This window comes from Anguilla anguilla, chromosome 11 (genome assembly GCF_013347855.1).
Source record: "Anguilla anguilla isolate fAngAng1 chromosome 11, fAngAng1.pri, whole genome shotgun sequence".
Lineage (NCBI taxonomy): Eukaryota > Metazoa > Chordata > Actinopteri > Anguilliformes > Anguillidae > Anguilla > Anguilla anguilla.
Window position 1 is genome coordinate 36,082,512 of NC_049211.1, and position 26,183 is coordinate 36,108,694.

A 26,183-nucleotide genomic window follows, 5' to 3' on the forward strand; every position below is an offset into this window, starting at 1 on the left:
ATTTTTAGATGGATGTACAGCACCGTAGCCAGGTTGTGTTGGTTAATAGTGGGTAAGGAACTGCGCTTGTAACCGAATGGTCGCAGGTTCGATTCCCGGGTAAGGACACTGCCGTTGTACCCTTGAGCAAGGTACTTAACCTGCATTGCTTCAGTATATATCCAGCTGTATAAATGGATACAATGTAAAGTGCTATGTAAAAAAAGTTGTGTAAGTCGCTCTGGATAAGAGCGTCTGCTAAATGCCTGTAATGTAATGTAATGTAATATTATTTGATTGTTAATGCCTCTCATGTTATTATGGTGTTGGGTTGTTTGTATGTGGTCCCTTCCCCTGGAATATGACATGCAGAGGTCTGGCTATGCTCTGTCCCATCTGGAGATTTCTTTGACCATTTCTCAAAACAATAAGATCCTGATAAGGTGTCTTACTGGTATCAACAATGATTGTGAAGAGGAATATTGAGGAGGTACCAGTTTTTTCCCTATCAAAAGACATCCACATTCGAAATTAATAAATAAGGTATCATTGGTGGTCCTGCCTTCATTTTCTATTATACTCATGCCAAATGTTAAAAAACAAACCAATCCTTATAACAAAGCTGAATCTTTACTTTTGTATAGAATATGGCATATTTCCAAATACAGTTGATTAAGTCATTGATTTATATCTAATATAATTTGTGAATCGTAATGATTGTGCGTCCTAACCTCGATGCTGTCGTCTGACTAATTCCACAGCGCAGCTACTATAAGGAGTACATGTTTTGTGTCACAAAGGGGAGACTTGGCGCCTGCGCAATCTTGTGCGTTCCCAGTATCCATTGCAGGAAAGGACGCCCCGGAAGTCATACGACTGGATAATATGGATTATATTCTATAATATAAACACCAATCTCGCTCATTGAAAATAGTCCCGCCGTCCATGTATATACTGTCAATGAATCCGGCGAAAATCGGCTCCAACCGAACACGCCCAGTTTTCGACGCATTCCGACGAAATTCGGCTCTAGGCGACCAAACCCCTTCTCTCGTCGTGGTGAAAGTGTCCCCGACAGACAGGTTAGAGAAAATTGGTTTTCGATTAATGACACGGAAATGTTTTCTGCTTGTGGTGTCATTAGTAGGGAGTGGCAGTTAACTAATAGAGTGCAGCAGTTTGCGGTCCTAAAACCCAGAAGTTCGCATTTTTGAGCCATGGATTCTGTCGGCAAATTTCCAAATGCTTTTTTCCTATTCAAAAAGAAGTAATCATTGTAAGAATATATACCTTGGCTATCCTTTGCATTTCGCCTCCTTTCTCTAGCCATAGCAAATCCGTCATTAAAGTAACCCAGATATGTACTACAGTAATTAGTTTGGTTTGGTTGTAGGTGTACGATTAACACAATTTCCCCCGTTCTGCCTGTGCAGATGCAGTGCTTTGGGTCGTGGTCAGGTGTGTGCTGATGTCAGTGATGGGATCCCCAGAGTGCTTTGTTGTTGCTGCGAGACAGTTCTTGACATCAGGAAAGAAGAAATTCTTGTCGGTGCCTTCATGCTTGAGCCTTGCTGTCCAGGTCTTAGCTGTAGATTCAGGTCTGAAGCCTGCAATGGTGTATGACACAAACTCAGCAGGACCAGATCAGGTCCAGCGGTACCTTGACAAGCTGCGAGCATTGGGCCATGTGAAAAATGCAGTACGCATAGTCACAATCGACGATAATATCCTTATTATAAATTTAGATCTGATTATCATGCACTTGGAAGAGCTTCTCCTGAAAAAGAATGTTGCTGTAATTGACGTGTCCAAGTCTAGGGACCAGCCTGCACTGGCTACAATGGAATCCAGTGGCATTGAGGAGTCGATGCAGGGAATTCTGCATAGTTTGAGAACATTGGAGAGGGACAGCCTAGTGGTCCCTGCAGTAGGAGAGCAGCTGTGTGCTGGATGGAACTTGTGCTCTGTGTATGGGATCCTCCTGGGCTTCCCAGCCACCTATTGGTTTGACCAGAAGAGGAGCTTTGAGAACTGCCTGAGCATGGTGCCGCTGGTGGTCACCACGGCAAGGGCTTCCTGGGATGCCGTTGCCGGGGGCTACAAGCAGGTTTTCTCCTCCTTCAGCATCCCACAACTGCTAATAAAAGAGACTCAGCCCTTATTGGACTCATGGACAGAAAAACTGCAGGAGCGATTCAGTCAACAGTCCACCTTCTCTGCACTTACCGTTTCCACGGAGACGGTCCGATTGCCCTCGCTTTCCCTCTGACTGACTTCATGTCCAAATATTTTAGAATAAGTATTTTACAGAAAAATTACCAAATGTCTCAGCAATTACTTCTGGCTGTTACAGAAACATACACTTGATTAATCAATTCAGATCATTTAAATGGGGTGTTGCAAATTCCAGTTTTGTTCTTTTTTTTTGTTCTTTTGTTCTTCTTTGTCACATCAGCACACATCAACATTTGACAATAAATAGGTTATGGATCCAATGAATGATGGCTGAGAAGTCAAATGAGTTCATTTTAATGGGATCCATGCCCTGTACAAGACTCGTACAGTATTTGGATTTATGGGTCACTCATCTTGGATTGTAATCAAGACCATCACAGAGCAGTGTGAATCCTAACATCACACAATAATCATTTTCTGGTGCTTGTATTGTGCAATCATGTTGAGTGCATCTTGGCCCTGTTAAATAAATTTAAATGTATACTTTCTGGTCTTCCTTCAGATTTGTTTCTTTCTTCATCTCTCCATTGCTTATTCCTCAAATGAGCCAAAATGCAACATACCAAATTAGTTGTTTTTTTTTCAAAAATACTTCAGGCAAGCTGGTACTAATACCAAACAAGCTCTGTTGTTGCATTGTCTGTACATAGGAAAGCACTTGCATGCTGTAAAACAACTGCACATCTGTCCACTGTGCACATTTTAATTTTAAGAGTTTTAAGTCTCAGTGAGAGAGAAACACATCCAAAATTGTCTGTTTTTCCATTGTTCCCCAAGCGGTCTATTTCAACTGTACTTCAGTGCAGCTGTCCACCTGCTCCTCCAAACTCCAGCGATAAAAACATGAACATCTTTTTCTCAGCATCTCTCTGCCAGGTTTGACCCTTAAGGCTGACTTCAGTCTTCCTTGTTTCCCTAAAGCAGGGTCGCTATACTTCATGAAACTAGTGATTCATTATTACTCTGTTATAAACCATGGCGTGCTGCACATGGGGAAAATCTGTCAAAAAACTGTTAATTGCATTTTAATGCCTCTCAGTCTCAACTGAGCGAAATGAAGTCAGAAGAGCAGCGGTCACATATGTTATGAAATTCACTTTTATTGGTGTAAAAGCATATTCATCCATATTTGAGAAAATGCAAAACTGCTCCCAAGAGCAAAAGATGTAGACTAAAAGCTATGGCTAAATCTGCAGCAGCAAGGCGCACAGCATGTATGACTTGTACTCTGCCCGAGGACAACACGTGCATTTTTCACTTATTTTGCTTTCTACACAAGCATTGCTTTTGTAAAATTACAAGTTAAAGTGAAAAATTAGAAACAGCTTGTGTGTACCAAACGAGTCACTGCCCGAACGAGATCGTTTGCAAATGATAAATACATTTTTTAAAAATACAAAAGAAACTAATCATTTATTGAGTGTCTTCACTTCCACGTGGATGACATTTACAGCTTGGGTCCCATGACTGTCAGCAGCTGTGGCGTAGAAATTTGGTCAGACACCTGCAAACAGGATGAGAAGAGTAATTATTGTATACTTTCCGATATTTTACCATATTTTTTTTTTTAACCTTTTTTCAATTTGTAATAAGTCGAGGAGCAGCCATCACACAGTCAGACTGGGAGAGTGGCGTGCACTTACAGCTTACTTGCTGCAGTTAGGCGACTGCTTGCGGAGACATCAAATCAAAGTCAGATAAATTCCTCGCCACCCAAACACCTGCTGCAAACAGACCCAAATTCACCAACAGGTTCCTGTGATGTAGAAAACAATTTGCAGATGACTGGTTACTTACATATTTTAAAATATATTTTTACTAATACAAATATAAAATTGTTTATTTTTATATTTTTGTTCTGCTTTTCCTCCTTTTCTGTTCAGTACATTTGACATGATTTAGAGTCGTGGAGACAAAAATCCACAAAAACTTCAGAATTTTACGGTTGTAAATCAATAATCTTGTACAGCAAAAACTTAATTGCAATAATGTACACCAAAATTTGTATCAAGGTGCCCCAGTTCTATGGTACAAACCCAGAATTCCTGCTACAATTGCAAAGAGCCACTACAGAGCTATATTACTGGGTGATAAGCACCCATGTATCTAACAGTGGCTTCCATCCATCCATAATCTATACCCGCTGGACCAGGATTGGAGAGGGTGCTGGAGCCTATCCCAGCGTATATTGGGCAAGAGGCAGGAAAACACCCAGGGCAGTCTGCCAGACTATCGTAGGACACACACACCATTCTGACAGTGGCTTCCCAATTCATTACTTTACATTTATTTGGCAGACGCTTTTATCCAAAGCGACGTACAAAAAGTGCATTTCATGGTCATGGACAACTACAAAACACAGGTTCAATAAGATACAATACTTGTCTTATTTTGTACAGCTATTTCTAGCCAGGGACACAGTTTAGTTCACACCGTGAACACTATTCTGACCTAACCTCAGCAAAGCCAACTAGGCAGAAGAACAAGCTACAGTATTAGGACAAATACAAATTACCAAAAAGTGCTGGGATGGGGGAACATGTAACGAGTGTCATGAAAGGGGGGGGGGGGGGGTTAGAATGAAATATACAGAGTGGTGGTAGTTAGTCCAGGTATAGTCTGAAGAGATGAGTCTTCAGACCACGGCGGAAGATGGGTAGTGAGGGAGAGGTTCGAAGAGGGACAGGGAGTTCCTTCCACCACTGGGAAGCTAGGGTGGAGAAGCTCTGTGATCCCTTTGCTTGGGTGGTAGGGGGTACAAGGCGCTCTGCTGCTGCAGAGCGGAGTGGTCGAGCAGGCGTATAGAATCGAATCATGTCCTGAAATTCTAATGTTAGCAGTTTATACCCAAAGAGCCAGAAGCTCATCTGCAAAAGCTGGTCTGGTGTCTTATTCCATAAAGACGACGAGAAACATCCAAGCCAGTATTCACCCTGACTTCCTGCCTTCCATATTGGGCCAATCCCATTCGCAGGCCTGTCTGACCACTGTAACTTCCTCTGAAATGGATGAGGACAGTAGCCGTATTACCACTCTGGACTGGACCTCAATCACACACAGCTGGTGCAGGGAGGCTGCAGCTGCCTGATAGGTCAGCAAAGTCACAAGGGTGTAACACCACAAGGCCGCACCTCCGGACTGCATCAGAGCTGTAAGACCAGGATTCCAAAGCTGATTCAATGTCCAGATCAGGAGGGCGCAACAATGGCCGATGCATTTGGAGATTCTGTGCAAACATCTGTTCTTAATTATTTAATTACCTCATCATTAGCAGATTAAGCCTAGGCCTAAATAAAGCTCTATTTTGAATGGCGATTCTCCATACCAGGACTAAGCTTAATCTCGGTCAGTAAAACCAGCCCTAAACCAAAATAGTTGGTTGGACCAAAAATCAGCATGCAGACTGCGCTCCAGGACTGGAGTAGTGCACGCCTCCTCCACAGGGACAGGGTCTTTTATGTTCTGTAGCTCAAGCCAACCTGATAATGTGACTGGGGTAGAAAAATTATTTCATGTAAGATTTGCCAGATACAGGCAATACACTCAGTGGGAATTTCTTTTCTTTGTCTCATCAAGCAAATATTTTACCAAAATATATCAGTTCCTACTCTGACCCACCACAATCATGCAGTGTAGGTAATGCAAAAACTCTGCAGGTCACAGTTTCGAAATCCACGTTTGTAGACAGCTAAAAGCTGACTGAAGGCCCCCTGTCAACGGTTCACTTCACAGGACAGATATAGCTCCCTTCTACCAATCTCCACTCTATGGGTGACCAAGCCTACAAAATAAATGTTTCAACATTTAGAGCAATGGAGACTCCAGATAGAATCCACGATGTAGGACGGTAAGTAAAAGTTACGAAATACACGGGACTTATGTTCTGACACAAATCAGACTTTAAACTGAAGGTGCGTACGCTGAATGAATGAAACGGGGTCACAGCAAAGACCGATTGATTCTTGAATACCAAGTCAGCTAAATTTGCTTCACGACAAAATGTCAAATTCAGGCAATTATATAGCTAGCCATTGCAATATTAATTAGATAAGCAAGTATGATATACACAACTATGTCGGTGGCCATCTTGGACGTGTCCTACCTAACGTTAGCAGGATACAATACGCGAGGTCAATCGATGCCAATAACAAACAGCAATACGACAGATCGTTGTGTAGCTCACAGTTCTATAGCGCTGCAAACAAACGAAGCCGATGCGTTCGTCAATCAGTCAGATAGTCATTTATCAATACAATAATAAAGCAAAACATTCTGGGCTGCTCTATAAAACTCCCCACGAGCCATCTGTTAATGGATGACAATCTAGAGGTGTAGTTACAATCCAGTACTTAAACTGGTACGCGAATGAATTAGAATTTACAAATAAAACGTTTAACATGCCGTCAACACGAAGGCGCAACTGGGCATGTAGTCAAGATGTAGCCGAGTTAGGTGTTGATGCACAGCAAATACAACACCGACACGTGCGGATCAGGCAGCTAGGAGGCTGGCTAGCCACAACGCATAGGGCATGAGCTAACTAGCTAGCCAAATTAGAAAAATAAACTTTCAACTTGGACGAACGGATAATAACTAAGTTGTTTAATTCAGTTACCTTCTGAAATCATTCCTATCCGTGGCAAAGCGACACGCCGTGGAGATCCAGTCCATGACACCAGAGGGTCCCGCTGCTGATTTCTTACCCACTCCAGCCATATTTCGTAACGTCAGTTCAGTGCAGTGAACCTAACTAGCTAACAATTACGTAACGGTGGTGGTGGTTCTTCTTCTTCTTCGCCACCGACCGGAAAGGAGTGTGGATCCGGCTGCAATCTAGATTTTGGCCAAGAAAACATAACATGCTGCACAGTTTGTTCTTGAAGGCAGGGACAAAAAAATAATATTCTAACTCTATCATTGCTGGTTTTTTATGCTTCTGTATAAATTTGGACAAATCCATAATACTTATTTAGCCTACAATATATGAGTTGACTAAATTTGCACTAAAATTCAAATCTCTATTTTTCCAGACCTGCCAACCTGCACGCATTGTGTGTACCAACCACGCAATTCAACGCAACATAAGTTTAAAATTATCTTTTTTTTACATTACAACATTTCTGTAAATACTTGAAAATGAAAACATATGTTACAATATTCAAAATAAATTATTTTCATTTTTTAAAAATAATTAAATGCAATTCACTTATGGTTATCAGTTTGTATAAGCACACATATCATATAATGAAATATTAATCATGAAAAAAATGGTTTTAAACAGGTGTACTCAAACTTTTGACTTGCAAGTATATCATAATATAGCCCAGTGCAGTGCAAGTGATATTTTAGAATCAGGTCAAATTATACAATTTTGCCTGATCACTTCTACAGTCAAAACTAGAATTATGAAGAAAGGCTTGTGTGTGTGTGTGTGTGTGTGTGTGTGTGTGTGTGTGTGTCTCTTGAAGACTGTCGTGTGCAAAGCGAAGTGGTGCGAAAGCATGTGAACTAAGCATTACACTGTCTACTGTGGTACTCAAAATATTTTCCCAAGGTTGGCAGGTCTGTTTTTCTCTGTTATTCTTTCCAAACGTTCAAAATCAGCCATAATCTCAGGGACAAACCATGAAGGAACTGTTGGATAAGGTACTAGGCCTATTGGGCTAACTTTCTGGTCTATGATCTCCATTTCTCAGGTTTTTTGTTCAATCACCCACCCAAACCTATGAGGGGCTTCTCCCATCTCCACCTGTAGTGCTGCCACTGGAGTTGTTTTGATTGCCCCATTGCATAACCTTAACACCTGATATTGCATCTAGCTTCTTTAGCCAACTGTCTGCTGCAGATCCATGAACTATACACCCACAATCAAACACTGATATAATTAATCATTTGTATATGATTGCAAGTGCTGTTCTTTTTGCTCCCCATTCTGTTACTACTAAACATCTCATTACATTTAATACCGTTTATCAATTATTGCGTAGCGGTCTTCCGCTTTCACTACGTTTACTAGAGAATTTACCATGCCATTAGCCTTACTGCCACCTACAGGGTATTTGAAAAACTGGTCAAAGGAAAGCACATAATTACGAAGTCTGACACGAGAGAACGAATGAGATTCGGATCAATCATACTCAGACTCTTTATGAATCCATTTATGAATTTTGGGATTGTTGATTTAATCAGTTTTACCATGCAGCCAATTCATAAATTGTACAAATTACACACATACATGTTTAATTTATAAATGATCAACAGTATCCCTTAAATTTGTTCAAATCTGAAAAACCTTACACAGGCTACCCTTAAAGGGATATTTCACTTTGGCATAACAAAAATCATTTTGGGGACCTTAGCCTATTGTATTTGCATAGGGTGAATACCAGCACAAGCTGTCCCTGCTGACAGTTAGCGGCATCGCCTTCCTCCCAGTAATTTGTTCATCGAATGTGAAAAGTTTACAGATCCTATTCTCAGTTTGTTACAATTATCAATTTGACATGCCCAAATTCGGTGTGTTTAATTACACCCGTCTACACAAAATTATATAAATGGTTTTATTTATTTGTTTAAAGAAAAAATCGAATGACTAATTGTAACATTTGGCTAATTGGCTAGGTAATAACTGACGCTGCAAAATCGACCACTTTCAGTATACCACAGGAAACCTAAAACAAGCCTACTGTGAGCTTTTATTTTGATAGGGTTGCAATGAGTAGGATATTCCTTCGGAACAGGAATTCTTTCGGTGGTTTCAGCGCTTCCTGGTTCCTCCGTGGGGTGGTTATTGTGTAAACGCTCTGAAAACTTCGCAAAATCAATAAGGCAGTAGCTGAGGTAAGATATGTATATACATAATTTGATGCTTTGGTGTGAGTATTTAAAACTAGCGAGCTGACTGAGTTCTGGGGTAAACGAGGGAAAACATTTTTTAGCTAGCGAGGTAAATTAGCAGTAGCTGTTGCTCGCTTATGTCTTTTCCCGAAAGCCTTATTTTGCAAAGTTAGTTTAATAGTCGAAGCTTGCCAGTCCCGGCCTTTCAGGAACTTATTCTCTCACACAAACCTCAGTCCAGTTGGATGTTGTTAGCGGGCTGGCTGAGTGAATAGTGGTGGTGAAACCGGTAGTATGCTCGCTAGAGCTATTAGGCTAACTATGTAATCGTCAAATTATTAATTGACGAAAGTTTAAGAGTGCAGTCATTAACTTAACCTAGGTAACCAACAGCTACTTAATAATTTAAATGATATCTTAATGTGTCAGCTAGCCTAGATGGCCCGCAGAGTTTGTATTTCCTAGTTGAAGTTTATTTGTCCGTGTTTCCTAAGTTCTGTAGATGCCAGAGCACTGGGAATGCTTTCCAAAACACACATCTGTTTATTCATTTGCACTGACACCTGTGTAAAAAAAAAAAAGTCAGCCAGGAACTGCTGGGTGGCTCATCTTGTTAAGGCTCTGTTCCAGTTCACGGGTGGGCTTCATAAAGCGGGATCTACCACCCGTTGAAGACTGTGAGCAGGAGCAGAGTCTGCTCAAGTTAGGTGGAGTACAGTCGGCCGAGAAGTCACTGCCTTATCTCCGGTGACGGTCGACCGTGCTGACGCTATACAAGAAGTTCCTTCCACTATGTCCCATGTGCAGGCTGCGTTTGGGCTTTGTCTCTGCACACCTGTATTGGCTGTAGAGACATGATGCAGTCTATTCTTATTTTATTTTTTTTAAGTATAAAGAAGTCAGTCTTATTGTGTACATGTTTTGTAGTGATGTCAAATATATGCTAGTTATACTAATTATTATTATTATTATTGTTACTTTGTGTGATTGGTCTGTTACCTTTCACAGTGTGATACATTTCTGTTTAAAAAAGAGCACACAAATTTCCAGTTGCTTGAATAATTAAACTAGCAGCTGTGGTTCATTTAACTTGTAGAACAAACAACACCTTCCATAAAAATGTGACACGTATGAGGTGAGAATATAAATCTATCTAGTTATTGACTAGAAGATTATCATTACTCTGTTTGCAGACTGGAGCAGGTTTTGGATCTACTTATAATAATTAGCACTGGAACTAGCCTATGGACTTTGAGCTATTACCTGTTTGATTGGTTGCATTTTCAGCAGAACGCTCATAAAGATAAACGTATTCTCAAAACGCAGCAAACTCATCTTGCGACTCAGGCAGTAACGGCTGCTGACCAGAATGTTTGTTGAAGCAAACACCCCCGCCCCACCCGTGATTGTACCCCTGTTATTGTCATGCTCTATCTGGGCTTTTCTGGATTCTTGCACACTGACCATGTCACATGACCAGCTATACCCAGAAAAAAGCTGGCGGCCCATTTAAGACTATGAACCGCTGAGCTTTCGGAGATGTCGGTCCTCTCATCTAGGCCTATTTGCCATGCAAAAAAGGAGCAGTGGCTACTTCACTCTTTATATGCACCTGCACCGTAAACACTGGCTTCGATCACATCGTTTAGAATCGTCGTAGGGTGTGTCCCATTGCTCGAAAAACGCATCCTCCTTTCCTCCACTACCACGTCCTCTCCTCCATGCCCCGGAAGCCGACCTTTGTTGTCTCCTCCAATATTGATCTTTGATCAGTATCGGAGGACACAAGCGAAGTGGCTTCAAACTCGGCTCCATGCCTCCTCCAGCAAAGGACACATTGATATATGCTTCCGTTGAAGTCTTTTCACATCTAAGGAGGTATCATCGTGCTCACGCCCACAGAGATTGAAAGACCATTCCACAGAATCTGACACAGTCCAAAATTAGAAAGCGGAGATGGCAGAGAACTAAAATTTCAAAATACCAGATATTACACCAAATGTGTGTGTGGTTCAGTAGGCTACCACACATCGTATCCAAAAGCTAGATTGCCTACAACAGATAACTAAATGTCAGCTCGTTTTTTGTGGCTCGTATCCTACAGAAAAATTCGGCAAATTAAGACGGGCAAGCAGGTTTTATTTGCTTGTATGAATGTTACTTGAACGAATATGCCTCTAAACGTAAATAAGCATGGCAGTTACAATATTTCATATGTGAATATGAGTGAATGGATTTATTCACCCAATCATGTCCAATGGACATATTTATTACAAATATGATTTCAGATATTACAGTGGGAAGTAATTTTTTTTCAGTGTGAACACTGAACACTGGGAAACAATAATGCATAATGGGCCTATGCTTCACTAATCTACGAATAATCTATCTAATGCAATGTAGCCAGCTACAACTGTTCTACTGTCTAGCTAGCTGGCTGGGGTTAGTCGTCAGTAAGAAAGCTCAATAGCTAGCTTGTGAAACATAATAGTTATTTAGTTAGCTAGCTGACCACAACTTTTTCCACTAACTATACTGTTTATTGTGGGCACGGGCAGGACTAGGGGCTGGGGAGCAAATGTGCCTCCTCAGGCGGCGCAGCGAGGGGGGGTGCAGAGGGTGCAATGCACCCGGGCGCAACATCAGCGGGGGCACCAAAGAGCGTACTAAAAAACTGACTGGCTCAGGGCAGGACTAACGTTAGGAGAATAACGATAGTTAACGAACGTTACCATCATGGATGGGAGAAAGAAGCCTTTGGGCGCCCAAAACCGAAAAGGAAAAATGACTAGACAGGATACAGAAAGAAGGATGAGAACATCACTGTCAAACTGGATAACCAAACCAAAATCACAGCAGGAGCAGGGTGATCAGAGCAGTTCAGAGTGCAGTCAGAGCTTAGCAAATGGAGGCGGGAATACTAACGTTAGGTAAGCAAGCTGACTAAAGTTAGCTAAGGTTAGCTAGCAACTGAAAGATAGTTTGAAAGAAAGTTTTCATACTAATAAATAGTAGGTTGCTGTGGATATAGCTCAAGTAACGTTAACATCTGGCGGTGATAAACAGGCTAACTGAATGCAGGACTGGTGGAAAGAAGTTAGCTACCGTTAGCTTGCTCGTTAGCTAACGTTAGCTAGCTGACTTAACCCGCTCTTTCCTCCAGTCCTGCATTCAGTTGACTTTAGCCTGTTTATCACATGGCTGGCTAACGTTAGCTATCGACAGCTAAATGTAAATAATGCTCTGCTGATAACAAACCAGCGATTACTAATGTTAGTGTATCACACGATGACATATAGGTTGCATTGCGTGTTTTTGAAGAGGTGTTAATTCGCTTAATTTATCAATATCCCCAGCTTGGAACAGTGCAGAGGGGGTGCTGATGCCAGCATTAACAGTGACAGAGTGACAAGTAATGCTAGTGGAGACTCGGACGAGGCCGGCAGGTAGGCTGTTACCAGGGACATAAGGGCTCAGATGAAAAAACAAAAAAAACAAAACATTTTTTAAACAGTCTTCAACATATGCCATTTTTGGGGACAAAATCGGCCATTTCAAAAAGTGGTGGGGACATGTCCCCAGTGTAAATGACACCTATAGCTGTTACCTAAAAAGCTGATTACATAATCGATTTTAGGGAGGGAGCAGAGAGCAGAGAGGCAAGCAACGGGGCGATCAACTATGATGTATTAAAAATAAAAAATGTGCTCTGTTTGTATCATATCTCACACCGACTGTTTATTGACACAATAGGCTAAGCATTAAAACTTTATTATGCTGGAAAAAACTGGGTACTGATGGGTGTTGTTGTGCGTGCATGCATTTTCCATACAATGAGTGGTGAGATGCGTTCTAAAAATGGATTCCTCTGCATGCTAGGAATTGATTTGGAGTCGAGCGCATTAATGCAGTCACTGTCTGTGAAATAACTGAAAGTCACCATCCCTCAACCAGGGTGTGTTCCTGATTCTCTTGCCCCAGGCATGCTGGGATAGGCAAGGTGCGAGACGCGATTATTCACACCGTCTTACCTGAACTCAGGATTAGGGTTGCAAAGGGCCAGAAAATTTCTGGCAAATTCCTGGAACTTTCTGAAGATCCCTGATCTCCTGAAACTCCCAAAATATTGCATCTCTACTCAAGATGATTTTTCGGATTTTTAAAAACGTTTTGAGTTCTCCAAGGCTCAAATCAAAGGGGAAATTGAAGCAAGCACGCATAGACAGCGTTTTATTGTAAAATTTGAAAATGCTGTGCAACTAAACGGCCTGTTTTTCTGTGAGTGGGCTTTGAGGATATACAAAATATTATTTTGGTTCTGTGACACACATTCCGTTTCATTTTTAGGTCTCTGGGCAGTGTGTGTTTTTAGGAGCTCTCCACCCTAGATGAGTAGGGGATAGGGTTCATGAGAATGTGTGTGCATATTGTCAGGTGTGTGAGATTTACAGTGGCTGGGAATGTTCCCGTTTAACTAGTTTTACCATATTGCATGAAAACAGTGCACAATGCAGTAGAGTTGGATACACTGGGAATATCTGAATATTTGATATTTAGCTGGCAGAGGCATAAACATGAACCTAAAAAATACAGCGGTCAAGAGACTTGGGAGGGGTGAGGTGAGTTGGGGGGTGGGGGGTCTAGGCTTGGGTTTGCTCTTTTTTCTCCTTTAATTTGTTCATTTTTGAGGATGCACCTTATGGTGTAAATGCTGTGCACCATAAATGGACATGGAAAAAAAGAGGACATGTAGGGCTGTGGCAATGTGATGATTACCGCAGTACCGCGGTCATGTGATGCCTACCGCGGGGTTGAGCTCAGTACCATAATCACCGCAAATGTTTTTTTTTTTGTATTTCATTTTTTTTTTTTTGCTGGTGTAAGTTACAAGAGTGCATATGGTGTGTGATATGAAATGTAAACTTATCATATAAACACAATAATCATTGTTTAGTTATCATCATTGACTGTCTTGCATCCTGTGTTCAAGGGCTTCTGGAGAAACAAAACTTTTCAGTTGCTTGCCACTTCAGCTTCGCACGCGAGGGGGAGGGACAGTCAGTCCATTAAACATGTGGGGAATTTCTTTTGTGTGTGTCCGATTATTATTAATTATTTCTAGGCTTGAGTACTTGTGATATAACGTTCAATTAAATATATACACGCAATACGTAAGGAATAAACCACGACAGGCTCTCCCGTTATTTGAAAATAATGTTCGACGGGGCGGTGATGCGGCTGAGGCGAAGGGGTTTTTATTAAACCCGCGGGGTTTAAAGATGTGGACGTGTGACGAGCGCGTGTGTGTGTAGTTCCATTTGCACCGTCGTTGTGCAAAAACTCTGGTCGTTAATTCTGTGAAACCAACGAGTATCAAGAAAAAATAGTTCCTTTTATACCATACAATGAATTAGCACCAATTTTGGTCATATTTGTCATTACATTATTTAAGAAAACTATGTGAACTATAACTCAATCAAATTAATCTCCCTAGCTCTGTCTTGCTTTTCAAAATGTTGCGGTCTCGCAGTGTAGACATCGCGTTTTTCCAAGACACTCTGAAACTGTGTTTGAATGCCAGTTAGCTTTATGATAGGTTCGCCGTCACTTGTCACCTAGCCAATATTAAAATTCCGGGTTTTAGGTCAGAATGGTCTCACAGCATGCTATTGAATTGTATTCAAAACAGCGGTTACTACAAACGGAATTGTTCACAAAGATATGGATGAAAATGCGTCCCGTAGCCATGTGTTAAATGTGGAACGCCTATTCTAATGTCCAAATAAGGGACGGTTCTGTATTTTGAGGGATGGTTGGCATCCCTAAATGAAGCCAGTAACAAGAACCGTGATTCAACGTTGCCATCTTTTGCGAAATTGGACATTGAAAAGGGGAGGGGAAGTAACAACACTTCAAAATCAAAAGAATAATGTTGCTGTTTTAACTGCTTTAGGATGCTGGATTTTGTAGCGCATTGATTTTAGAACTGTTAAAAGGCCGAGGTGTCCCTTTACGGGGGAGGTAGTTTTCCCACTTTTCTCAAATACCATTGGTTCAAAACACTTCAATCAGAGTGTAGATTGTATTTCCCTGGAGAATGAGCACACGAACATGCTTGTCTGGCTCCTAACAACGGATGAATGGTCCCTGATGTGCGCCAAGCGGCGCCAAGTGTACGGAACATAGTTAGTCTACGTTAATTAATTTTAATTTTTTTTGGCGGTAAGACGCCGAACCACGGGGATACGTTGCTTTTTCACGGCGGTAAGAAAAAATCCATACCGTCGCAGCCCTAAGAACATGACCTTTGTGTCCTCAGTGTTAGTTACGGTCCTGCTGGTTGGGAAGAGAGGAAGCTGATTAATGGTACAGTTGGGCCCACAAATGGGAAGGCCCTGTTCAGCTAAGACCACAAACGGGAATGCCCTGCTCAGCTGAGATCACGAACAGGAAGGCCTTGCTCAGCTGAGACCACAAACGGGAGGGCCCTGCTCAGCTGAGATCACGAACAGGAAGGCCTTGCTCAGCTGAGACCACAAACGGGAATGCCCTGCTCAGCTGAGATCACGAACAGGAAGGCCTTGCTCAGCTGAGACCACAAACGGGAGGGCCCTGCTCAGCTGAGACCACAAACGAGAAGGCCTTGCTCAGCTGAGACCAAAAACGGGAAGACCCTGCTGAGCTAAGACCACAAACGGGAAGACCCTGCTGAGCTAAGACCACAAACGGGAAGGCCCTGCTCAGCTAAGCTCTGGAGCTGTATTACAGTACAAGTTGTGACTTCTGTGGAGGATTGTGGTGGCTCTGTAATTGGGTGGTGTGCCTGGGAGGGTTTGGGTGGCTCCATCATGTATGCCATTTTAGCTTCTCTTCATATTATTCATTGGTGCGGAAAGGTCTAAACTAAGGTGTAACGGTGCAAAAAAATCTTGATTTGGAATGTATCTCGGTTTTGGCTTTACAGTTGGGTATGTTTTCAGTATAACAGAAAAAAAAAATGAAATACACAATCTAAAATAGCTTTTCATCTATTATGAGATTATGAACAGTGGCTATCTGGCCATAATGTTATGCTGAACAAAATTAATGCTTGCATTTGGTCTTTTTTTTCTTAAATATGAACATAGGTAGGTAATACAAAATGCAGCATGTCAATATTGCTACAGCTGTAGTTTGCTTAAAGCATATTTGTGTTTGCACATGCTTAAGATACTATGCGATTTAAAACTCCAGTGGCATTGGTTGTTCCGTTGGCCCAGCCTGAATCTCCTTTGAGAGACTGCTTGAGTGCCATGGGGAGAAGGGCTTGCACTCCAGTCTGTTTTGTCATGTAGCATATTTCATGTATTGCCAGCAGCATGTCCGAGTTCAGTTGAACGATACTGGCATCCTGTCTTCACTCAATCCACCACTGTGCCCATTGTTTCTGTAGTTTCCTGGGAAACAAGGTTCCCAAACAGGAGACTGGAATGATATGGGACGGTCCTTGATTGATCTCTGGGCCGTGTCTGAATCAGCACACTTGCCTACTATTGAGTGTGCTATTTGAGTATACTTTTTAAAAAGCTCTTAATTATGCAGAATTTCTGAATATTGAGTGTACTTTAAAATGCCCAGTTGAATACTTATTTTTGTGTTCACGTATTTTCAGGAGCATACTATTCAGGAAGTAAATTAACACTGTGATCCCTCAAATATGACATGCAGCTTGATGTATTATTCCATCAACAAACAAACACAGACGGTTAAATTTAAATACCAGTAACCTGGGGCTGTGTTTAACCCTGGCCCCCAGCGTTCAAAATGAGTTGTGAAGCTCGTCCCTACCCAGTGGCTGGCTGCGGCATTGCAGCCGGTGCCAGAAAAGCAACATTGCCATAGGTTTACATTGCAAAGTACGTCCTTACACTGGTGAAATAAAACATTTCTGTGAACACATTAGGGTTCTGGTGTATGTTTTAGCCATGCCAATTACTGCCCTTGGGTTAGATCTTTTTTAATACTCCAAAGCCTAAAGCTAAAATTAGGGAGGGAGGTGGAGGTAGAGGTGGAGATGGAGAGGATGAGGGTGAGGGAGGGAGAGGTTGACAGGCAGGGGAAAGGGTGCTAATTTAATTTTATAATATATACTATTTTACACCTCTAAAGACCCATAATATAATTTGGTGACCAAGTTTCCTTTTGGACCAATGGCTTTTTTGGAAACCCGCCTTGACATAGCTCAGAAAAACCAATGCAGAATTCTCTATTTTGGTGATATTGTCATGAAATTTGAACCAGGATTTGTCCAGCATTGGGGCTGTGGCCCCAATGTGTTTCTAAACTGACCAGGCACAGCCAAAATCATCTGAATCCACTCAAACAATATTTTAGGTGAGAAAAAACTATAGTGTTATAGTATAGTATAGCGATAGTGAGATGCTTGCTGTAGCAGCTGTGAGATGCTTGCTGTAGCAGCAGGAGATGCTAGCTGTAGTGGTAGTGAGATGCTTGCTGTAGCAGCAGTGAGATGCTTGCTGTAGCAGCAATGAGGTGCTTGCTGTAGCAGCAGTGAGATGCTTGCTGTAGCGGTAGTGAGATGCTTGCTGTAGCAGCAGTGAGATGCTTGCTGTAGCAGCTGTGAGGTGCTTGCTGTAGCAGTAGTGAGATGCTTGCTGTAGCAGCAATGATATGCTTGCTGTAGCGATAGTGAGATTCTTGCTGTAGCGATTGAGAGATGCTTGCTGTAGCAGCAGTGAGGTGCTTGCTGTAGCAGCAGTGAGATGCTTGCTGTAGCGGCAGTGAGATGCTTGCTGTAGCGGTAGTGAGATGCTTACTGTGGCGATAGTGAGATGCTTGCTGTAGCGGTAGTGAGATGCTTGCTGTAGCAGTAGTGAGATTCTTGCTGTAGAAATAGTGAGATGCTTGCTGTAGCAGTAGTGAGATGCTTGCTGTAGCAGTAGTGAGATGCTTGCTGTAGCAGTAGTGAGATGCTTGCTGTAGTAGTAGTGAGATGCTTGCTGTAGCGGTAGTGAGATGCTTGCTGTAGCAGCAGTGAGATGCTTGCTGTAGTGGTAGTGAGATGCTTGCTGTAGCGGTAGAAATAGTGAGATGCTTGCTGCAGTGGTAGTGAGATGCTTGCTGTAACAGCAGTGAGATGCTTGCTGTAGCGATAGTGAGATGCTTGCTGTAGAAATAGTGAGATGCTTGCCGTAGCGATAGTGAGATGCTTGCTGTAGCAGTAGTGAGATGCTTGCTGTAGCAATAGTGAGATGCTTGCAGTAGCAGTATTGGATGCTTGCTGTCACTGCAGTACTGCTAATAACAGCAAGGCTTCACCCATCCAGTGCTTGGTGGCGGCTGTGTACTTCAGTTCTTGGTGCACAGAGCGTACGCACAGTTGTGCCAGGATCTAGATTTTCAGTCATATTTGAGTATACTTTGAGTATACTGTCATCTATACTGTGTGCTCATCGAAGAGCTGGGGTCACCATTGATTTGGATGAGAATACTCGCATTACTACAGTGAATTTTTTTTATGAATGTTTAAAAAACTCCCACCTTGTCCACACTGGCACCCACTAATAAAACTGTTCTGTGAGACACACTGCCTGTCCTATCGCCATTTAATCCGTGGGATGTTTTCAGGGAAAAGCAGCACTTACCTTGTACAAAACATCAAGCCAGAATCAGACCCTGAGTGATTTTACACTGGCACTTCCATTCTTTCCTACCGTACCTGTATTTAAAATGGGTCATATATTCACATTACATGGTGACAACTGTAGCTGTACCCATGTCTGAAAATGTTCCAAAGCAGGTCTCAATTTAAAAAAAAAAGAAAAAGGTGATCTCTAGATCTCTCAGTTGATTGGCAGTGGTTTTGAAAGAAATGTATGAATATGGGTACACTATACACTGTACACTATGCACAATGTCATTTATTTCAAAGGACATTATTGCCACGCCTGATTGGGCGGAGCCATGGCCACCGGGGGCGGAGATGACCCCTGGAAGCCTGACCAGAATGAGAACAATGGAGACTCGTTGCCCCCGGATACCGGTAAGAACGGCTCCGTATATAGTAGCACACAGGTGTCCTTTTAAAAAAAAAAAAAGAACATCCGCTAGTGCACGTTCCCCATCTCCCTGTCTTACTGATACAGTGCTAGTGCACGTTCCCCATCTCCCTGTCTTACTGATACAGTGCTAGTGCACGTTCCCCATCTCCCTGTCTTACTGATACAGTGCTAGTGCACGTTTTCCATCTCCCTGTCTTACTGATACAGTGCTAGTGCACGTTTTCCATCTCCCTGTCTTACTGATACAGTGCTAGTGCACGTTTTCCATCTCCCTGTCTTATTGAAGCAGTGCTAGTGCACGCTCCCCATTTCCCTGTCTTACTGATACAGTGCTAGTGCACGTTTTCCATCTCCCTGTCTTATTGAAGCAGTGCTAGTGCACATTCCCCATCTCCCTGTCTTACTGATACAGTGCTAGTATACGTTCCCCATCTCCCTGTCTTCCTGAAGCAGTGCTAGTGCACGTTTTACATCTCCCTGTCTTACTGATACAGTGCTAGTGCACGCTCCCCATCTCCCTGTTTTACTGATACAGTGCTAGTGTACGTTCCCCATCTCCCTGTCTTACTGAAGCAGTGCTAGTGCACGTTCCCCATCTCCCTGTCTTACTGAAGCAGTGCTAGTGCACGCTCCCCATCTCCCTGTCTGTTGCACCCAGTCAAGGTGCTGCTTTTAGTTTTCAGGTAGCATATTTCCCATTGCTCACCAGTTAGTTTTCTGTCTAATTGTATTTGTTTTCAGTTGGGTTAATCACAACAGTAGAGGGGAAGAATGATGTTGTCATAGGATTGAGCATTTGACATCCTTGTGGTTCTGTGGCTTATTGGTTTATTTCATTGGAGGAGGCATGCTACTGTCGTCATCAAGAGTATGCCTTTGCCACGGTGTGGGTTGTGGGAATGGTTGAGGGGGTTGCATGATTCACACAACAAAAATAATTTTAGTAGTATATTGAGCTGAGTTTATATAACATAGTCCGACAGTGTCGTCATGACTGTGAAAGCATTATGGGCAGTATTTTTAGTTCATAATCTATATCTAGCTTTTAAACAAAACTATGCAGAAATTCAGGTATACTCTTGACTCATGCTCTGTTCTAGTTAAATTATTTATATGAATAAAATTCATATAAATGTAAATAAAAATATTAATACATTTTAATGACGTGTATACTCGTCTACCTTGCCCGCAAATGTGGAGCCCTGGTTGCAACTTGTATTTCTGCTCTGGTGTAAAACAGAGTGGTAAAGGCCCTGAAAAACAGGCTGAGAGATCCGAGTTTTCGATGCAGGCCCCAGAATTTCCATGTTGCTCAAAGAATATTTGCTGAATCATCAAATGTATATTCAAGGAATGTGAAAAATGCAGGTTACTCGTGTTGCGGGTCTGCGGAGAGCTGTTTGAGTAGTTAAAGTCCCCTGGCTCCTGTGTCACTCCCCTGTCTGGCTTTGGTTTTTCTTAGAAGAGCACGTGGTGCAGGAAACCGAGGAAGTGTTCTGCAGCTACGTCTTTTACCGCTACAACCAGGCAATGCAGGAGGGAGAGGACGAGCTTCCCTCTGACCCTGAGATCATGGCTCTTCAGCCCGACAAGAACAGGTGAGCAGCACTGAGATCATGGCTCTACAGCTGAACAAGAACAGGTGAGCAGCACTGAGATCGTGGCTCTACAGCTGAACAAGAACAGGTGAGCAGCACTGAGATCGTGGCTCTACAACTGAACAAGAACAGGTGAGCAGCACTGAGATCATGGCTCTGCAGCTGAACAAGAACAGGTGAGCAGCACTGAGATCATGGCTCTATAGCCAAACCCAAAAAGTACAGGCAAGTAGAATTGACCATCCTGTTTCTACAGTAAGGTGAGTAGCACTGAGATTGTGTTTGTACTGTCAGAGCAGGTAAGAACTGAAATCAAGGTTCTACTTCCAGACCAGAACAGGTCATAAATGGTAATATCAAGGATTTACTGGCAGACCAGCTAAAACAGGGCACATTCTCACATTTAAACTTAAAATACGAAAATGTAGTGATCAGACGTGAATAGCGCTGATATCCCGTCCACATAATCCAGCATATCCCATCATATCCCACTATAATCCATCATATCCCATCATATCCCACTATAATCCAGCATATCCCATCATATCCCACTATAATCCAGCATATCCCATCATATCCCACTATAATCCAGCATATCCCATCATATCCCACTATAATCCAGAATATCCCAGCATATCCCACCATAATCCAGCATATCTCACCATAATCCAGCATATCCCATCATATCCCACTATAATCCAGCATATCCCATCATATCCCACTATAATCCAGAATATCCCAGCATATCCCACCATAATCCAGCATATCCCATCATATCCCACTATAATCCAGCATATCCCATCATATCCCACTATAATCCAGCATATCCCATCATATCCCACTATAATCCAGCATATCCCATCATATCCCACTATAATCCAGCATATCCCATCATATCCCACTATAATCCAGAATATCCCAGCATATCCCACCATAATCCAGCATATCTCACCATAATCCAGCATATCCATTACATTACATTACAGGCATTTGGCAGACGCTCTTATCCAGAGCGACGTACAACAAAGCGTATAACCATAACCAAGAACAAGTGTGTCGAGAACCCTAACCCCGATTCTTCTGCACCTGATATCCCTGCATGTGTAGTGGTGAGCTGTCTATAGAAAAGCTGTGCCATAAAGAGAACCTTTATTAGCTGATAATACAGGGATGCTGACTGTTTATAAATGTTCTTGTTCCCGCTTTTCTCTCCGCAGTCAGATGTGTCGCGTTGGCCAGCAGTTGGCGATTATTGGAGATGACATCAACAGGCGCTATGACCTCAGCTTCATGCAGATGCTGTCCCAGCTACCGCTGACCCCAGAAAATGCTTACAACTATTTCTGCGACATCGCGAAGAGGTATATGCCATCAATCATATGCACGGCTGCTTGGGTTCGAATAAGCAATCCCGTTTAAGTCATATTCTCCATCTGACACATTGGATGACAATTATCGAGGTTTTTCGACATACATTTTTGTTTGTAATACATAAAATAATATTTTTAACAATTATTATCCTCAGATTTATATTTTCTCCTAAGTTGGAGTATGACTCTTTGAGTTGGGATGGGTGCGTGAAAATGCTAGAGTTGGGACGGCTGTGAGCAAACGCTGGAGTTGGGATGGGTGCGGGCAAGTTATGGATGTTTGTGTTTTTTTACTTTGGGAAATGGATGGACTGGCATGTACGTGATGCTGTTAGTGGGTTGTAATATGTCTGTCTGTGCTCTGTCCTAGCCTGTTTGACACGGGCATTAACTGGGGGCGAGTGATCTCCCTGCTGAGTTTCGGGTACCGCATGGCGCTGCACGTGTTCAAGAACGGCATGACCGGCTTCCTGTCCCGCATTGCACGGTTTATTGGAGACTTCCTGCTGAGGAACAGCATTGCACAGTGGATCGCACAGCAAGGGGGCTGGGTAAGGACTGCCCTCATTCTGTTACACCACACCTAATTCTGCTACACCTGATTCTGCTTCACCACACTGATTCTGCTACACCACACACGGATTCTGCTACACTTGGTCCTGCTACACCACACACTGATTCTGCTGCACCTGATTCTGCTACACAACACACTGATTCTGCTGCACCTGATTCTGCTACACCACACACTGATTCTGCTACACTTGATCCTGCTACACCACACACTGATTCTGCTGCACCTGATTCTGCTACACCACACACTGATTCTGCTGCACCTGATTCTGCTACACCACACACTGATTCTGCTGCACCTGATTCTGCTACACCACACACTGATTCTGCTACACTTGGTCCTGCTACACCACACACTGATTCTGCTGCACCTGAATCTGCTACACCACACACTGATTCTGCTGCACCTGATTCTGCTACACCACACACTGATTCTGCTACACTTGATCCTGCTACACCACACACTGATTCTGCTGCACCTGATTTTTCTACACCACACACTGATTCTGCTGCACCTGATTCTGCTACACCACACACTGATTCTGCTACACCTGAATCTGCTACACCACACACTGATTCTGCTGCACCTGATTCTGCTACACCACACACTGATTCTGCTGCACCTGATTCTGCTACACCACACACTAATTCTGATGCACCTGATTCTGCTACACCACAAACTGATTCTGCTACATCTGAATCTGCCACACCACACACTGATTCTGCTTCACCTGATTCTGCTACACCACACACTGATTCTGCTACACCACACACTAACATGCATAGATTATATACATTTAACTTGCATAAAAGTTGATTTAACTTCAACATGAATAAATGTTGAAATGCATTTAGCATGCATACATGTTGATTTATCTTTAGCATGAATAAATTTAGTTGAAAATTCAATTGAATGAAATCTTACCTACCTTAAGTTTTTTTAAAACCCCAGTTAGCTTAATAACTTTAGCTTGTAGTGAAATTTTGTTATTCAATAAATGTGCATATATTAACTGAATTCCATTCTACCTAAGGTTAAAACAAACAAAAACCACAGATGGCTTAATACTTTTGGGCTGCAGTTTTGTACTACTGATATGCATTTAACATGCATGGATGATGATGTACCTCTAACATGCATAAAAGATATGTAGGGGAGATAGCCATGCAGAAGCCTTTCCCTCTGTATTGCAGGTTGCAGCTCTGGAGCTGGATAATGTCTATGTGAAGTACATGCTGGTACTGCTTGCAGCGCTGCTCCTGGGCCAGTTTGTCGTCAGGCGGTTCTTTAGCTCTTGATGGAGTTCAGAGCAGTCATGTCCTTCACCTGTGACCCCTAATCAAGCTCAGGGATAGCTGCCCAGTGACTGAAACTTGAGACAAGAGATGTGGGGTTGGAGGGGGACTGGAGGGGGGTTTGGACGGGGGACTGAAGGGGGGTTGGAGGTGGACTGGAGGGGGGTTGGAGGGGGGACTGGAGGGGCGGAGAGTGAACACTTCAACCGTAGATTTTTTTTATTAGAATTTTTTATTTTTTTGCTGTCATTGGAAATAATGACATCACTCCGTGTAAATACTGTATTTCCACTTCAGTGCTCTAGATGTCTCTCTTTCCTGGACACTCAGGGATTCCGCTTTTTCTAAGTCATTCAGGAGATCAATATGTTGTTTTTTATGTGAATTGATGAGCAGTTCCTGCGTCCCAAAGTTTATTGACCTGTGAAAGAACTGAACCCCCCCCCCCCCCAAATCCCACATCACTGAAAACTGCTTATTTCCCCCTGCTAGTCTAATCACAATCACTGCGCAAGTACACGCATTAACTAAAAAATATTTTTTTTGCACAAATTCGGAAGAAACATTCACTTAAAAAATTTGTTGTCTGTCCAGAAAAGAAAATACTGCGCTGTAATGATGGTAATAAAAGTGGTTTGCCCTCATTCAGTCCAAACCACGGTGACACATCCGGTGGCCCCCTCTTAACAGACTTGTTTTAATCAGACTCAACCCTCAGGTTGATGCGCACACTTTTTCTAAGCCTGCAAACAACTTGGGTGAGGCTAGTTTCTTAGCTTCAGTGGGGTTTGGCTGTAGAGTGTGTCCAAGTAAGCCTCTTATTTCCTTGCTTGTGTTCACATTCTGATTTAGTTTAAACTTTAGATATTTATTGATGTTTAGAGATTCGTTATCTGACTCATGTCAAAATGGCCATGATTTTAGTCCCTACCTGCACAGCTGCACCCCCCCCCCCCTTGTCTTTTTAAAATCTACAAACCTTCACTGGAACAACACCGTAGGTGTTCTTTCAAAAAAAATCTCAGGTTTTTGTCTACAGAGAGATTGATTGCAAAAATGTGTCTGGACTTGTATAACTGTCTTAGTTTACTTGGATGCAATCAGCCAAATCAGAAAACCACTACTTATGCCCATTGATATGATTTAAGATAAGTGCATACTGAGGTGTTTTTGAATTGTCAGAATGTGTAATATTGTTGAGTGAACCATCTTGATGCAATAATTCTGTGAATAAATACGGTTGTGTGCAGTCACATATTGTATTTCATTACAGCAGCTACGGTATGTTTGTCAAAATATTTTTTCCACCAAAGTACTAATTTGTACTGTGGCATATGTCAGTGTTGCAAATTCTCAAAATGTCTGTTCTTCCTCGTTATGTATCAATGCAGACCGTCTACCAGTGCAGGTCCATCTCCTAATGCTGTTAGGCAGTTTCCAGTCTTCAGTAAAAGCATGCCCTGGCCTCAGTAAAGACACACCCTGGGCTGAGTAAAGACACACCCTGGGCACAGTAAACACACACCCTGGGCTGAGTAAAGACGCCCTCGGCTTGGTAAAGACACACCCTGAGCTGAGTAAAGACACACCCTGGGTTTAGTAAAGACACGCCCTGACCTCAGTAAAGACACACCCTGACCTCAGTAAAGACACACCCTGGCCTCAGTAAAGACATGCCCTGACCTCAGTAAAGACACACCCTGGGCTGAGTAAAGACACGCCCTCAGCTTGGTAAAGACACACCCTGGGTTTAGTAAAGACACATCCTGCCCTCAGTAAAGACACACCCTGGGTTTAGTAAAGACACACCATGGCCTCAGTAAAGACACACCCTGAGCTGTGTAAAGACACACCCTGGGCAGAGTAAACACACACCCTGATCTGAGTAAAGACACACTCTGGCCTCAGTAAAGACACACCCTGGGTTTAGTAAAGACACACCATGGCCTCAGTAAAGACACACCCTGAGCTGAGTAAAGACACCCTGGGCAGAGTAAACACACACCCTGATCTGAGTAAAGACACACCCTGGGTTTAGTAAAGACACACCCTGGCCTCAGTAAAGACACACCATGGCCTCAGTAAAGACACACCCTGAGCTGAGTAAAGACACATCCTGGGAACAGTAAACACACCCTGAGCTGAGTAAAGACACGCCCTAACGCCCTGCCAATGCTGCAGACATATATGTGCTTCACCCTCACCCCAAGGAGCTGCCCATCACTGCCAGCACTGGC

General features: G+C 42.7%; 3 protein-coding genes across 5 annotated transcripts; 2 read left to right on the forward strand and 1 right to left on the reverse strand.

Annotated features, from left to right (window-relative positions):
- Nucleotides 1-257: 257 nt before the first annotated feature.
- On the forward strand, nucleotides 258-2,701 carry c11h1orf74 (chromosome 11 C1orf74 homolog). Of its 2 annotated transcripts, none has more exons than XM_035381417.1 (2): nucleotides 258-1,061; nucleotides 1,413-2,701. In XM_035381417.1, exon 2 carries the CDS (start codon nucleotides 1,448-1,450, stop codon nucleotides 2,246-2,248), a length of 801 nt encoding a protein of 266 aa, XP_035237308.1. In that variant the 5' UTR covers nucleotides 258-1,061; nucleotides 1,413-1,447; the 3' UTR covers nucleotides 2,249-2,701. The 2 variants fall into 2 exon arrangements, with proteins under 2 accessions (XP_035237308.1, XP_035237307.1); XM_035381416.1 differs by lacking the exon at nucleotides 258-1,061 and adding an exon at nucleotides 1,068-1,255.
- A 593-nt stretch (nucleotides 2,702-3,294) lies between these two features.
- Nucleotides 3,295-7,009, reverse strand: tomm6 (translocase of outer mitochondrial membrane 6 homolog (yeast)). 2 transcript variants are annotated; one of them, XM_035381421.1, is made up of 3 exons: nucleotides 6,830-7,009; nucleotides 3,865-3,970; nucleotides 3,295-3,718 (listed from the first exon to the last, which is right to left on the reverse strand). In XM_035381421.1, the coding sequence occupies exons 1-2, from the start codon at nucleotides 6,928-6,930 to the stop codon at nucleotides 3,874-3,876; spliced, it is 198 nt and encodes a 65-aa protein (XP_035237312.1). In that variant the 5' UTR covers nucleotides 6,931-7,009; the 3' UTR covers nucleotides 3,295-3,718; nucleotides 3,865-3,873. The 2 variants fall into 2 exon arrangements, with proteins under 2 accessions (XP_035237312.1, XP_035237310.1); XM_035381419.1 differs by having other exon boundaries at nucleotides 3,858-3,970; nucleotides 6,830-7,003.
- A 1,897-nt stretch (nucleotides 7,010-8,906) lies between these two features.
- Nucleotides 8,907-24,072, forward strand: LOC118207640 (bcl-2 homologous antagonist/killer-like). Its single transcript, XM_035381418.1, has 6 exons — nucleotides 8,907-9,054; nucleotides 18,983-19,093; nucleotides 20,575-20,710; nucleotides 21,928-22,071; nucleotides 22,451-22,631; nucleotides 23,845-24,072. Exons 2-6 carry the CDS (start codon nucleotides 19,015-19,017, stop codon nucleotides 23,947-23,949), a joined length of 645 nt encoding a protein of 214 aa, XP_035237309.1. The 5' UTR covers nucleotides 8,907-9,054; nucleotides 18,983-19,014; the 3' UTR covers nucleotides 23,950-24,072.
- Nucleotides 24,073-26,183: the final 2,111 nt, after the last annotated feature.

Bases quoted from the DNA above. Each gene is read 5' to 3' on its own strand.
- c11h1orf74 (XM_035381416.1), top strand. From the start codon at position 1,222: ATGCTTTTTTCCTATTCAAAAAGAAGTAATCATT. The intron at 1,256-1,412 runs GTAAGAATATAT...CTGCCTGTGCAG, and splicing joins TTCAAAAAGAAGTAATCATT to ATGCAGTGCTTTGGGTCGTG.
- LOC118207640 (XM_035381418.1), top strand. From the start codon at position 19,015: ATGGCCACCGGGGGCGGAGATGACCCCTGGAAGCCTGACCAGAATGAG. The intron at 22,072-22,450 runs GTATATGCCATC...GCTCTGTCCTAG, and splicing joins TTCTGCGACATCGCGAAGAG to CCTGTTTGACACGGGCATTA. The intron at 22,632-23,844 runs GTAAGGACTGCC...TCTGTATTGCAG, and splicing joins TCGCACAGCAAGGGGGCTGG to GTTGCAGCTCTGGAGCTGGA.
- tomm6 (XM_035381421.1), bottom strand. From the start codon at position 6,930: ATGGCTGGAGTGGGTAAGAAATCAGCAGCGGGACCCTCTGGTGTCATG. The intron at 3,971-6,829 runs GTAACTGAATTA...TCTACATCACAG, and splicing joins GATAGGAATGATTTCAGAAG to GAACCTGTTGGTGAATTTGG.